Genomic DNA, 14,185 nt, shown 5'->3' on the forward strand with positions numbered 1-14,185 from the left:
TAAAAGAAATAGGTATAAAGTAAGAACATATAGTTCCCACAATGCTTTTTGGTATTAGAAGTATACCTGGTGATCAGTTATGTGTATTACTGAGTCACACCTCTATTTAAACCAGTCAAAGCAGAACAATACACAGTGATTCAGGCACCGAACAAAAAACAGGACGTACTAAAAGGAGAGTAGAGAGTGAGAACCACAAGAGGAACAGGCAAACAGAGTGTGTGTGTGTGTGTTTGAGAGAATTTATGAGCGCAAAGAGTGTAAGTGTTATGAGGGAACGAATCGGAGGGCGGGGGAGAGAGGGAGTGAAAGAGAGAAAGGAGGTTTTCAGTAGGCAGGGTTTGGCAATAGCCACAGGAGGTCCAGGTCTTATAAGAGAAGGCCAGTGCATCAGCTATCACACACACACTCAGGAGAACCTACCTACCTACTGTCATCGGTCATCACAAGTACCTAGGCACACCAGCAGCACTAAACCATGGGGAAACAGAAGATATGGATAGACAAGCTGATGCGGACCTTCCAGATCCGTAACCTGCTGTTGCGTCAGGCTTTGGCTGAATGCCTGGGCACCCTCATCCTGGTGGTAAGAACCTTCTGTCCGGCAACTCCTCACTTACCATACCATGTGTCATTTACAGCCGGGAACAAGTTATCTGGACTTGGTATTACCTGGGAGAGCAGTGTGGACTACACTTTTGTGTAGAGTGGTGTGGACTATATTAACTAGAGCCCTACTGGCACCTGCATCTCCCAGGATGTGTTATAATGACAGGGCGTGATGTGAAGTATATTAGTTACTTCAGCGTAGGATAACAGGTGGTGCTGGTCGATGCATTTGGCCTGGCAATGTGTGACTAATAGAGGCAGCTGTAAATTATACTGCTTGAGTGTGGATAAAACAGTTTGCATGGACATGGGCACATGTTATTTGAATTTAATGGCCCAGAATACGGGGCTCACAAAACCACTGACACCTTTCATTTTGTGTGTGTGTGTGTGTGTGAGAGAGCATGTTACAGAGAACATGTGCGTTTAAAACAAGTGTGTTTCTGATTCATATCCATGAACAGTAATGACATACACAGGCTTGCACGTCTTCAGTGTTGTCACATTTCGTGTCAGTGTGTGTGAGCAACTGTCTTTCATTAGATCAATAATTCTGATCTCAGCCACATGCTCATGGTCAGCCCCAGGGCAAGTTTTGGCAAAACATTTTAGTGGCCCCACTCTGGATGGCAGAGATGAACATTTAAGCTTTGACACTTGTTTCTCTGTTGTTTTTAAGATTAAAGTCCCCATATTGGGTGTTTTCTGTTCATATTTATGTGCAGTAGGAAAATGGCAGTATTTTTTTTAACTAATACAGAAGCTGGTGCAGAAGCTGTAGAATCGTTGAAAGCCTCTTCACTCACTTAATACACAGCATAACAATGTCTTAGAACTGCATTCCTCCTGGACGTGACCATCCTCTAGGCCACGCCCCTCCACCCAAATCTGCTTTAATAAAGCTGAAAAGATTCCACATTCACTCTGTCTCATTGACAGAACTAAATTCAGAGCCAAAAGGCATGTTAAATAAACACACAAGACCAACCCCTGCAATTTGTGTCGTTATCTTGCTCAGGCTCTTGAAGTAAATTACCACTGATCAAATCGATCTGCGTTTATGTTGTCTCATGCACAGGATGACATAGATAAACAGCAAAGGGAAATGACTGTTTGCACGCCGTCCTCAACAACATGGTTACATTGGTGATACTACATGTATAAAAAAGATTTCAAAAGTACTCAATATTTAAATAAGTACACATGAGTATATATGTTTATATATGTATTTATGTATGTATATATGTATACACTTTAGGATAGTGAGTGGGGTGATTGTGTGTTTTTTATAAGAATGTATGTGTAATGGGGACAAAATGTTCCCCCAACTGTGGTTAACCCCGGTAGATCCGGTTAATGTGTGTGTGTGTGTGTGTGTGTGTGTGCGTGTGTGTGTGTGTGCGCGTGTGCGTGTGTGCGTGCATTCTCACAGTCTGTGTTCTAGTTTGTATTTGTGAGTGTGTATGGGTAGATTCTGCAGGTGTGTATTTGGCCAGTGCAGTTGAACCGTGCACATGGGTGTTGTCGGCTCCAGAGCAGCTGTACAAGAACAGTTTTGCTTGGGGGTGGAAGCTGTCACATAACTGTGGACTACCAGACAATTCAACCTGTCGCGACCTGCAGGATGTCTAGGCTGTTAGATGCTTCTGTTTGGCTTAGAGAGTTGTTGAGTTGTTGTCTGCAGGGTTATTCGGGAAGGAAAGAGAGGAAGGCTTCACATGACTCTGACTATGTTACCTAGCTTTCATTTCAGCGCTTTTGTAACTCTGTCAACTGTGAGCCACCTCGTAGAAGATCAAGACTTACTTACTTTAAGCGATTTGACTCCCCAACCACTGTTATATAAAGGTATTTCTTATTGCATTTTTCATGCAGGTCTTTCATTTCAATGTCATGGAACCTGGCACTCATCAGTACCTCTCTCTACGCTAACGTCTCTCACCAAAAGAGTTTCAGAAAGGGTCCTTTGACAGTTCCGGTGGGGGAGCACTTTGAATGGTTAATCAAAGGTTTGCTTTTGGTTATTAACCCAAATATTCCTTCTGCATTGCAGCCTACCTATGTTCACCGTAAAAACAACGTCGCCTAGTTGCGTGCATCTGGAGGAGTCTGTTTTCTTAGGCTTAGTTGTAAAATCTGTCTGGCTCTTCACGCCTTCAGTGTGACAATAGCTCTCTCAAGTCCCTAGCCTGGCATTATCAGAGGCCGTTTCGGGAGTGACTGCAGGAAGAGAATAGGTGCAGACGTAATATGTCTTAGAGTATGAATGACTAAGTAACGTAATGATTAATAAATGAAGTTACTGAGTGAACAGGTGTAGCTGACCCTTCTCAGGTAGGGAGGTGTAGGAACAAAGGGCGGGGTGTGTTAGCGTGGGTGTGCGCACCCAATCATTTAAGTGAGAGATGCCATTGTGCATGTATGTGTACACTATGTGTTTCTGTGTGATTTATTCATCTCTTAGCCATGTCTTTATCTGTAATATTTGCCTGTAATTCTGAGGAGGCTGCCCATAAGCCCTCCTGTGGCAGTGTTCAACAGGCTGTCTTTGTACCTGAATGTCAGTAGGGGGACAGGTCTTACGTGAGGCCCAACAGGACCAGAGAACACACCGTTCAGTCCAAATGGATAGTGTTCCTTTACTGTCCACCGCCCGGAATACAAGGCATTCCTTACATAAACCCAGGAGCTTGGAGAGAAGGATGATAAGCTTTCTCCTTATATTACGGCTCTATCTGCAAAACAGTCATTGAGTATTTGGCCGTACTGTAACACAACCCCCCAGCTTACCGGCCCAAATCACCACCTCTTCCTCATGTTCCAAGAAGGCTGGTTTGCCTTTTAAGTTGGACAGGTTTGGTCCTGATCGGCTTCTGGATGAAAAAACAGATGCTTCTGGTAGGGGTGATGGAGGGCCAGTAGGGTCACATTTTCCTCTTGTCTGAAGGTCAAACCTTAATATCCCAGGGCTGTAAATGGGACGTTGCCCACTGTTGAGGGCTGTCCTTTGGATGTGACGCTGAAAATACCATTGTACCTAACGTAGGAGTAGTCTCATTAGTCCTATTTTACTGGCTACATTTCCCTTATAACATAACAGACAAAAAAATCCTACCCTGCTTCCAACTGGCATATTCATCTCCGCTCCTCCGCGATATGAAACAAAATGTGTGAAGAACTAAACGTCTGCCACTGATAATTTACGTAAGCCTTTGTAGATAAGAGTGTCAGCAAAATTGCTGAAATCTGTATGTGAGTGTTATTGGCGCAACTTGCATAGTATGACAAGGCATCACACTTCATCTGACTTTTGGTCCATAAACCGTTTGGTAAAGACTGTCTTGATCTAATGCTGGCCTGTTTTTTCCCTCCAGTGCCGTTGGTTAAACGGGAATGCGTGATTGACCAAAGCCCGTTGGTTGACTCATTGCTGCAATGCACTGAGAACCAAGGACACACCACAAACTGCCTGACAGTTAGGGTGGTGAGTGTGTGAGGTATTCATGGCGTGTAATGTAATGACTTGGCGTTATTGTGTCGTGACATGTTGTGGCCGTCCCCACCAGGTCCACTTAAAGAGCAGTCGCTGAGGTGATTTATCTGTTAGACTGCTTTGGGTTGTTAGATCGCTGCGTCAGGAGATGCTTACGACTCCAGTACAATAATTTTAGTGGAATTTCATCTGGCAAATGTAGTCTGTTTGGACCGGAATGTTATCAGACACTCCTGACATTAAGATGCTTCTGATGTTTGACTTCACATCTAACAATAGGCCACATTTAAAGATGTGTTTTTTCCGCTGAGTCTGAAGCTCACTGGAGTTTGAACTGAGACCAGCGATGCTGAACGTCCACTAGACGCCAGTCCGACTGTACAGAACAAGGCTTCAGCTTTAGGGGGTCTTGCGACTGATAGTCTCAGCCGAGACCACACACACTACTGGTAATCCCCATGTGAAAAGACACACACATACGCAGCACACACCAATGCATTTACACATGCTGCTTCCACACAATAGCTTATAGAGGAAGGCCAGAAATCCTGCCAGAAAGCTCCTACCTGGGCAGAAGCATGTTCAGGTTTTATCAAATATCTTTGTCAGCGAATAAGTCTAATTCATTCTTAATGTGACAATAACCACCTAACTTTTTCTCAGTGTTCTTCCCCTGAAGTTTTTTTTTAATATAAAAGGTTTTGGTTTTTCCTGTAGGAGAACCCTTTGCAGAACCTCTTTGGATCCAGTTAATAATTTTTTATTTACTGGATCCAGGAGTGGATCCATTTAATTTCGGAGTGGGAATCATTTTCAGCCGAAAGCTGCATTGTGCACCAAACGATTTGGTGGGGGTGTGGGTTGTACCAATGAAAACAACACACTTTTTATATTATATTATATTGCAAAATTAAATACAGATATGTAGATCTGAATAGAAGGTTGCTGGTCCCATACCGTAGTTTTACCATCTTATAATGTTTCTTGTTAGGCTGTTGTTTAAAGCACATAGCTCTTCTTATCTGCGAGCTACAGAGTGGGCAGGCATTTGATCACACGTAAGATTTTGAAGATAGGGATGTTTATCCACAAACATTAATTAGATTAGATTCAACTTAATTGTCATTCAACAGTACAAATACAGTACAATGAAATGCAGTTAGCATCTAAACAGAAATGCCAATAGAAGAGTATTAAGTATAATGTATGTTACAAGTGGGATGTATTGATGTGCAACAAAGGCAAATGCAAGTACTGTACATATGACAATTCTAAATGGGCAATGAAGGCAAATTGAAAGTGAGTGTGCAACTGAAATGCAGGGGAGATCTGTAATTTATGCAAGTTTGTTTGTTAATTCCACAATTTGAATATGCTTAGGTGGAAACACGACTGGTGACGACATTAGGCTAATGCTGCTTAGCTTAGATGTGGTTGCGTCTTGCTTCAGTGTCTTTTCCGCTTCTCTTTTTTCTCCATCTCTCAACATGTTATCAGTCACATCTGCCAGCCTGTCTCTCTCTCATGTAAACGTATAGCCTTCTTACATTAGTTCGAGTGATTGTCTGAGGGTAGCTCGTTTGGTGTGGGCCGCGCTGGCATGCCAGCCCAGTTGGCAGCACTTGTGTGTTTGTGTAATAAAAGAGAGAGATAATGTGAGGTATGAAGGGTGCTTGGAGAGGGGGCCGCTCTACCGCACATCGACAGGCCGGTGGCCCGCTCCCCGCTGCAGCAAGTACAGCAATGATAAACTTGCTTTTCCCGAACCTCGTCTCCGGCCCAACAACCTGCGGCCCAGCGGGAATGGTCATGATTCTCCCGATTACTCACGCTGCCATTGCTTTCACGACAGTACTTTAAATCCAAACGATTTTTTTTCACAACAGGAAAATAACCCAGCATCTTGAGGAAATGTGAATATGTATGTGTTTTATAATTAATAACGCTGTTGTCTGAGATTTTTAAGTGCACAATGAGAACTTAAGAAGCCTCTTTAAAATGTGACTGAAGTACATTTGCACTTCTCCCAGTGCAAGAAGATCCCTGTAAAAAAATATTTATAACACTGCTAATAAGATCCCTTTTCTTAGTGGCTAAGGACAAACTGTAAAAAAAGTTCAGTATTTGTAGGTGCATTCATTTCTTTTGTAATTATTGACGTACGCCGTGCGTTTTGTTTGTGGTATCAATGTCATTATTGCTGTTATTATTATAACATAAACATCTGCCTTCTCTCCCTCCACAGATGTTCGGTTGTGGCGCGTTGGCTCAACTGGTGCTCAGCAGAGGGTCCCATGGCCGCTTTCTCACCGTCAACTTTGCTTTCGGTTTCGCTGCTACCCTGGGCATCCTGGTTTGTGGCCAGATATCAGGTACTCACATCATCAACAAAACAACAACAGTAAATATTTCGGCCCGGGTGTTTAGGCGTTCTTGAGCAGGTTTTATTTTCCAAGGAGTCACATGTCTAGGATGTGGGTTCCTTTTCCTGATGAAGGATAGTTATTAAGGCCAGTTATAGGGATGCCATCTGGCTTTAATGTTAAACATTTTGCCCACGTGTGTTTCTCAGGAGGCCATCTTAACCCTGCAGTGACCTTTGCCCTCTGCCTACTTGGAAGAGAACGCTGGAGAAAGTTTCCGGTGTACTTTGCGGCCCAGACATTGGGCGCTTTCCTGGGCTCTGCGGTCATCTTCGGCCTGTACTATGGTAAGTCCTCTTCAGACATGTCCAAGGATTGGAATCAAAAACGTCTTCTGACCATTCTTAACTTGGCCATAAGGATGAATCCAGGATGATTAGTGGAACACCTCCTTTTGGCTTATCTCATGACATTTGTCTCTCTGTTTGCGTTCTCCTTTCAGACGCCCTGTGGGACCATGCCGGGAAGCTCCTGGTTGAGGGTGAAAACGCCACCGCCGGCATCTTTGCCACCTACCCCGGCAGTCATCTCACGCTGGTCAACGGCTTCTTCGATCAGGTGAGCCTCTTTGTTCTGCATTCACCACCCTGACCTGTTTCGATCAGAAGACAGCACCAGCAATGCGTGGTGAATCATGCACCTCAATGGAAGTTCCTCTTGTCTTTAGTTGATTGGCACCGCAGCGTTGATTGTGTGCATCCTGGCCATTGTGGACCCCTACAACAACCCCATCCCCCAGGGTCTGGAGGCTTTCACGGTGGGCTTCGTGGTGCTGGTCATCGGCCTGTCCATGGGCTTCAACTCCGGCTACGCCGTCAATCCTGCCAGGGACTTTGGGCCCCGTCTCTTCACAGCCATTGCGGGCTGGGGCGGGGAAGTGTTCACGTGAGTCACCCCCGAATCCTTCAGACCTCTCCAAAGTATTTTAGTTCCCTCTTCACATGTCTTCAGACCCGTTCTACAACAACATTATGTTCCTGTTTAGATCTTTGCATGCTGTTACATGTGCTTGCTCAAACACTCAATTTATAACATTATTGTCTTTGTTTTGTTATTAGGTCAAATCTCTGTTCCTTGAAAAATTGAAGGTTTTACAACAAATGCATGTTGTAAATGTGTAGACAGCTCCAGATTAGATTCCTTAAAAACATATGGTTTAATAGCATTTATACTTTTTTAACTATAACAATATGGAAATTAGCTTTTAACTGATTTTTCTGGATAAAAATGGCAATTGACTTACATGGGGATAATTTGATGAATGCATCTCCTCTTGAGGATTACCTTTTTCTTTCCTTTCCAAAGAAAGTTGAAAAGGAAAGTTTTTAGTCAGGAACAGAAGCGTTCAGTTTGCAGTGGTCTTTTTTAACCCTTCTGTTCCTCACTCAAAACCTTCCTTTTCGACTTTTTTGGAAAGGCTAGACCCATGCAGGATTCTTCATCCAGTAAACATTTACCTGTAACAAACCATACAAAACACAGCATTGAAACCTATTGGAAAGTTAATCTCTTTATGGGGCACACATTTTTATCAACTGTAACTAGCAGAAAGAAGTCCTCACCACACTCTCCCACTCATCCTCTTTGTCCATCACTCATCCTTGCTCACACTCATCCACTGTCTTTTCCTCACAGTACTCGTCAGGGCTGGTTCCTCATACCCATCTTTGCCCCGTTCCTGGGTTCGTCCATTGGTGTGATGGTCTACCAGCTGATGGTAGGCTACCATCAGGAGGGCGAGGTTCGTGACAGGAAAAGCAAAGAGTTGGAGGAGAGGGATGAGGGCAGAGTCAAACTCACCAATGTCACTACAAAGGACCCCTTAAAGGAAGACATGGTATGAGCCAGGGAATTCACCATCGTCCAATGTCCTTCAGCCTCCACTGACACCAGGACCAGCACTCCTGCATCACTCCATTTTTTCTCCTGGAGGGCGGGTGGACCTCTCCTCATACTTGACTCTGACAGCTGTGTGCGTTGGGAGAGAAATACAGCACACATAGCATACCTACAGGACTACATTATTTTCTATAGCTTTAGCATTAACATCGCTGCAGTATATCTCTATGCATGTGTATTACATTCTAGCTTCATAGTGTCCTTGAGTAAAAGGGATAATGAATTTGAATTAACAAACATGACAAAGAATTATATTAATTCCAAAAGTTTGAAGACAACGTTTGAAATCCAGAGTCTTTGTCTCTGTTTTATACTGATGTAGTTTTACTAATTCATGTAAATACTGCATACAGATAGCTTATATGTGTCCTGACCAGAGACAATTTGTACATTTCAGTGAGTCCAACAATTTCTATGTCAACATTCCTCACACAAGGAATTTCTTTGTTTTCACGGAAATTGAAAGATTACACTCAACAAGTGAATTCTAGGTTGAATGTAACCAGATGTTATCCAAGTCAGATAAAAAAGAAACCCCTTTCAATTGGATAAGTGATATGCGCGTGTTACAATGATTCTTGTTATTTCCTTGTACTTGCCTAATGTGTTGTACAAACTTTATCAAGTTTCGATCTGCTGTCAGGGCAACGACATACCAACCAGAAGACTGCCAGACCTGTCTATCTCATAGTTCAGCATCTTTTGATTGTTTCATTGGTCAGAGATAGTTGACAACCAAGGTGCACTATTCTTCTTCAGCCAGATTTGATTGCTTTTCCTGCATATGAAAAACATGGAGCATTGATTTCATTCATTGGGTTTGTGGAGTTTTGGTTGCCAGCTCTTCTTGCTTGTAAATATTTGCAGTATTTAATCCTGTCAATAGTATCAATGCCATTTCTCAACTGTACATATGCTTTAAAAAAAATATTTTTTAAGAAAAATTATAACAGTGATCAACTTGATGATTTCTGTCCCTTCAGAACACATGTGACCTACAACTCTTGGTTTGTCTATTGGTTTTCAACTGGAGAATACATCTGTGATATTTGTATGTAACTCTGCTTAAGTGCTAATGTCTGTTTTTACTCTCATTATAATAAATCAATATTTTCTGTTTGTGTAAACACGGGTCATGGAAATAGGTTTTGTGTGGTCTTCTACAGTCTTTCCACCCATGTCAGTTACTCACAGGGGCTTAGTGAAGGGCAAACCTCAGTCCACACTGTTCTCCCACGCCTTGCAAAAATCATTAACAGTATAGAGAGGTTTTCCAATTAATTCATTGACCTCTGACCTTACCTGCCAAACGATAGGTTGGGGTATGCCTTTTACCTGGAAGTTGACATCTTAACCCATTAAATGCACTATAACCAGCCCTCATACCATAACATTTACATGTAGGTCATTCAAACCCTGTCTTTCAGGACTACTTACAGTAGCAGGTGCATACACCTTCATTGATCCTATTCGCTCAGGAAACTTCATTGTCTGTCAAAAAGTAAGCTCAAAACAGATATTATACCTGTAACATTTCCCATAAAGCAACAGAAGATTTCCTAAAATTACCTTAATAGGTCAGGTTCAACACGGAAGTGCCAGAAAAAACAAATAATAGACCTTTCTACTGTAGTATTGGTCATTTGTTAGGGAAAGAAAAGTGGTAAATAATATATGAAAGCCTAAATACACATTTAATGGTGGTGACAAAAACAGGTGGGCACAGAACACACAGCAAACAACACTAAGGACAGGACTGAGTCAACACTAAGGACAGGACTGAGTCAACACTAAGGACAGGACTGAGTCAACACTAAGGACAGGACTGAGTCAACACTAAGGACAGGACTGAGTCACCACTAAGGACAGGACTGAGTCAACACTAAGGACAGGACTGAGTCAACACTAAGGACAGTGCTGAGTCAACACTAAGGACAGGACTGTGTCACCACTAAGGACAGGACTGAGTCAACACTAAGGACAGGACTGAGTCAACACTAAGGACAGGACTGAGTCACCACTAAGGACAGAGTCACCACTAAGGACAGGACTGAGTCAACACTAAGGACAGGACTGAGTCACCACTAAGGACAGGACTGAGTCAACACTAAGGACAGGACTGAGTCAACACTAAGGACAGGACTGAGTCAACACTAAGGACAGGACTGAGTCAACACTAAGGACAGTGCTGAGTCAACACTAAGGACAGGACTGTGTCACCACTAAGGACAGGACTGAGTCAACACTAAGGACAGGACTGAGTCAACACTAAGGACAGGACTGAGTCAACACTAAGGACAGGACTGAGTCAACACTAAGGACAGTGCTGAGTCAACACTAAGGACAGGACTGTGTCACCACTAAGGACAGGACTGAGTCAACACTAAGGACAGGACTGAGTCAACACTAAGGACAGGACTGAGTCAACACTAAGGACAGGACTGAGTCAACACTAAGGACAGTGCTGAGTCAACACTAAGGACAGTGCTGAGTCAACACTAAGGACAGGACTGAGTCAACACTAAGGACAGGACTGAGTCAACACTAAGGACAGGACTGAGTCCGATTGCAGGTTATAGGTATTTCGGCTTGCGGTGAAAAATTAAGCATTTACTGTAAAATTGGATCTTTGCAAATGTTGGAGGATTGGCTTTAAAAGCTGCAGTACCTACAGCCTGTAATCAGGTTAAATCCTTGACTGTGCATGTAGTCAATATCAGTCATTTTCTGTAATAAACCTGAACAAGTTCCCACAAAATTGGCTCCAAACTGCCCTGTAAAAACACTTTTGTACTGGCACTGTACTTAATGGAGGGGGGGGGGTGCATTGCTTGCTGGACCTGTCATGGGCAAAGGTAGGCTGGACACGAGGCGCAGAGCAGGATTGGGAAATCATTCCTTTTAATCAGTTTTGTACACAAACAAAACCAACAAAAGGAGCAGCATAACCACAAACTTAAGGCACACGGAACAAACTACAAAACCAAAAGACAAAAAGAGGCAATGAAACGAGTAGCGCAGAGATGCCTAGAGGCACCTCTGCGGTAAGACCCTGGCTGTGGCCCCCAGGTACATAGAGATGCCTAGAGGCACCCCAGCCAGGACCTGAAAGGACACAGTGTTCACAGTGTGTTGGTTTGAGTAGACGAGGGCAGTACTTGGTATTATATATAGTCATTGCGTGTGGAGTTGAATTTCAGCTGGGCCACTACTCTTTGTTTCCGCTGGAGGTGTTCCAGCCACTCACCAGCTGGATTTAGCTTGACAGAAGGTCAGAGGAGAGACAGAGGAAACAAGACACTGCTGGTCTGAGTAGGAGTAGGTTTTGACTGGTCAGTTTGTGCTTGTGGGTGTGTTAGTCTGCGGTGGCGTGGTTGGGAAAGCCTCCCCGATACTTCTGTTAGAGCGCCCTATTACTACAATGAGAGTTGTTCCCAGAAGAGGGGAGGTGGTTTCGTGTTTTGTGCTCATTAACAGTCACCTACATACATGTACACACTCAAACACACAGGCATGCACACCAAACACACATACACAAAAATGGAAATCGCGTGGGACTTACCGCTTGTCAGAGAGAGATAAGACTGTTGCTGATTTGCTGTTGAATATGCTTGACTGCCCATTACTATTTTGTCTGAAGGAGGCTATCCAATAAGCATGCTTTCATTTTAACATCTTTTAAATAAAGCGAATATATTTTTGTTTCAAACTAAATAAAAGACTTCCCGGCAAACACAAAATGTTCCCACATTTGTAAAGATCGTTCCCGTCTAAGTCTTATTATGTCAGTGATATGTTTTAAATGGATTGTTGCTGAGATGTTTTTCTGTCAGACCTTTAATGTCAGCTTATACAGAATATGGTTACCAATTTCTCTAAATTCAAGATATTAATGTTGCAAAGATGGTAATCTTGCCAAAACCTTCACATTTTGTGTTCTGTGGGAACACAATGTTCTCAGAACATACAATATTATAGTCCAAAATGTGTAAGTGTGGCTAAACCTCCCTGACAGTGTGGGTCAGTCTGTGAAAGGAGCACCTAGGTCACTCACTGAGAGTATGGCAACAGTCACAAGTTAAGTCACAAGGTTATTCACGCCTGCCATTTACTACAGCAACGTGAAACGCTAAACACAGCAAAATACAACACAGTCTGCAGTTTGACATTTGTCACATAAGGGACAAATGTGACAAGTGTTTTTGTGTAATATGTGCAAGATATTTAACTGTATATAATGCTGTCAGGATTAGATTGCCATGGAAATGTCAGTGCCTAGTTCCTCCTCTCAATTTGCCTTAGATGTAGGATATATTTTGAATTTTCAAATGCAGGTCGATACAGCTCAAACAAGGCAAACAGTCCATCTTTGTGTAGAGCCCATGTTATGAATTCCTAGCTCTCCCCATCCCAAGGAATTGTAAGGTTAGAATGGACTAAGTAGGGATTCCTTGCTATCAGATGCAGGAATGACATCTGTCTATTGTTAAAATGGGCCTGAATTTGGGGAGAACAAGTATTTGATACACTGCCGATTCTGCAGGTTTTCCTACTTACAAAGCATGTAGAGGTCTACAATTTTTATCATAGGTACACTTCAACTTTGAGAGACGGAATCTAAACCCAAAATCCAGAAATTCGCATTGTATGATTTTTAAATAATGAATTTGCATTTTATTGCATGACGTAAGTATTTGATCACCTACCAACCAGTAAGAATTCCGGCTATCACAGACCTGTTAGTTTTTCTTTAAGAAGCCCTCCTGTTCTCCACTCATTACCTGTATTAACTGCACCTGTTTGAACTTGTTATAAAAGACACCTGTCCACACAATCAAACAGACTCCAACCTCTCCACAATGACCAGGACCAGAGAGCTGTGTGAGAACATGAGGGATAGAATTGTAGACCTGCACAAGGCTGGGATGGCCTACTGGACAATAGGCAAGCAGCCAATCTCTCTCGGTCTGGGGCTCCATGCAAGATCTCACCTCATGGGGCATCAATGATCATGAGGAAGGTGAGGGATCAGCCCAGAACTACACGGCAGGACCTGGTCAATGACCTAAAGACAGCTGGGACCACAGTCTCAAAGAAAACCATTAGTAACACACTACGCAGGGACAGGACGACTGCACCGTATTGAGGGGAGGATGGATGGGGCCATGTATCGCGAGATCTTGGCCAACAACCTCCTTCCCTCAGTAAGAGCATTGAAGATGGGTTGTGGCAGGGTATTCCAGCATGACAACGACCCGAAACACACTGCCAGGGCAACTAAGGAGTGGCTCCGTAAGAAGCATCTCAAGATCCTGGAGTGGCCTAGCCAGTCACCAGACCTAAACCCAATAGAAAATCTTTGGGGGGAGCTGAAAGCCCATATTGCCCAACTACAGCCCTGAAACCTGAAGGATCTGGAGAAGGTCTGTATGGAGGAGTGGGCCAAAATCCCTGCAGCAGTGTATGCAAACCTGTTCAAGAACTACAGTAAATGTATGATATCTTTAATTGCAAACAAAGGTTTCTGTACCAAATATTAAGTTCTGCTTTTCTAATGTATCAAATACTTATGTCATGCAAAAAAATGCTAATTAATTACTTAAAAATCATACAATGTGATTTCCTGGATTTTTGTTTTAGATTCCTATTATAAAAATGACAGACTTCAACATGCTTTATAAGTGGGAAAACCTGCAAAATCGGCAGTGTATCAAATACTTCTTCTCCCCACTGTACCAGCCTCATTTGAGGAATTGGATGT

The 14,185-nt window shown here is 43.0% G+C and overlaps 1 protein-coding gene across 1 annotated transcript; it reads left to right on the forward strand.

Moving 5' to 3' along the window:
• The first annotated feature begins 296 nt into the window (after positions 1-296).
• Positions 297-9,551, forward strand: LOC105031174 (aquaporin-3). Its single transcript, XM_010905448.5, has 6 exons — positions 297-586; positions 6,348-6,474; positions 6,675-6,812; positions 6,968-7,083; positions 7,193-7,410; positions 8,161-9,551. The coding sequence occupies exons 1-6, from the start codon at positions 479-481 to the stop codon at positions 8,366-8,368; spliced, it is 915 nt and encodes a 304-aa protein (XP_010903750.2). The 5' UTR covers positions 297-478; the 3' UTR covers positions 8,369-9,551.
• Positions 9,552-14,185: the final 4,634 nt, after the last annotated feature.

Source organism: Esox lucius, chromosome 13, assembly GCF_011004845.1.
Source record: "Esox lucius isolate fEsoLuc1 chromosome 13, fEsoLuc1.pri, whole genome shotgun sequence".
NCBI lineage: Eukaryota > Metazoa > Chordata > Actinopteri > Esociformes > Esocidae > Esox > Esox lucius.

Coding starts and splice junctions, on each gene's coding strand:
- LOC105031174 (XM_010905448.5), top strand. CDS start 479: ATGGGGAAACAGAAGATATGGATAGACAAGCTGATGCGGACCTTCCAG. Junction 587..6,347: donor TGGGCACCCTCATCCTGGTG/GTAAGAACCTTC, acceptor CTCCCTCCACAG/ATGTTCGGTTGTGGCGCGTT. Junction 7,084..7,192: donor TCAACGGCTTCTTCGATCAG/GTGAGCCTCTTT, acceptor TCTTGTCTTTAG/TTGATTGGCACCGCAGCGTT.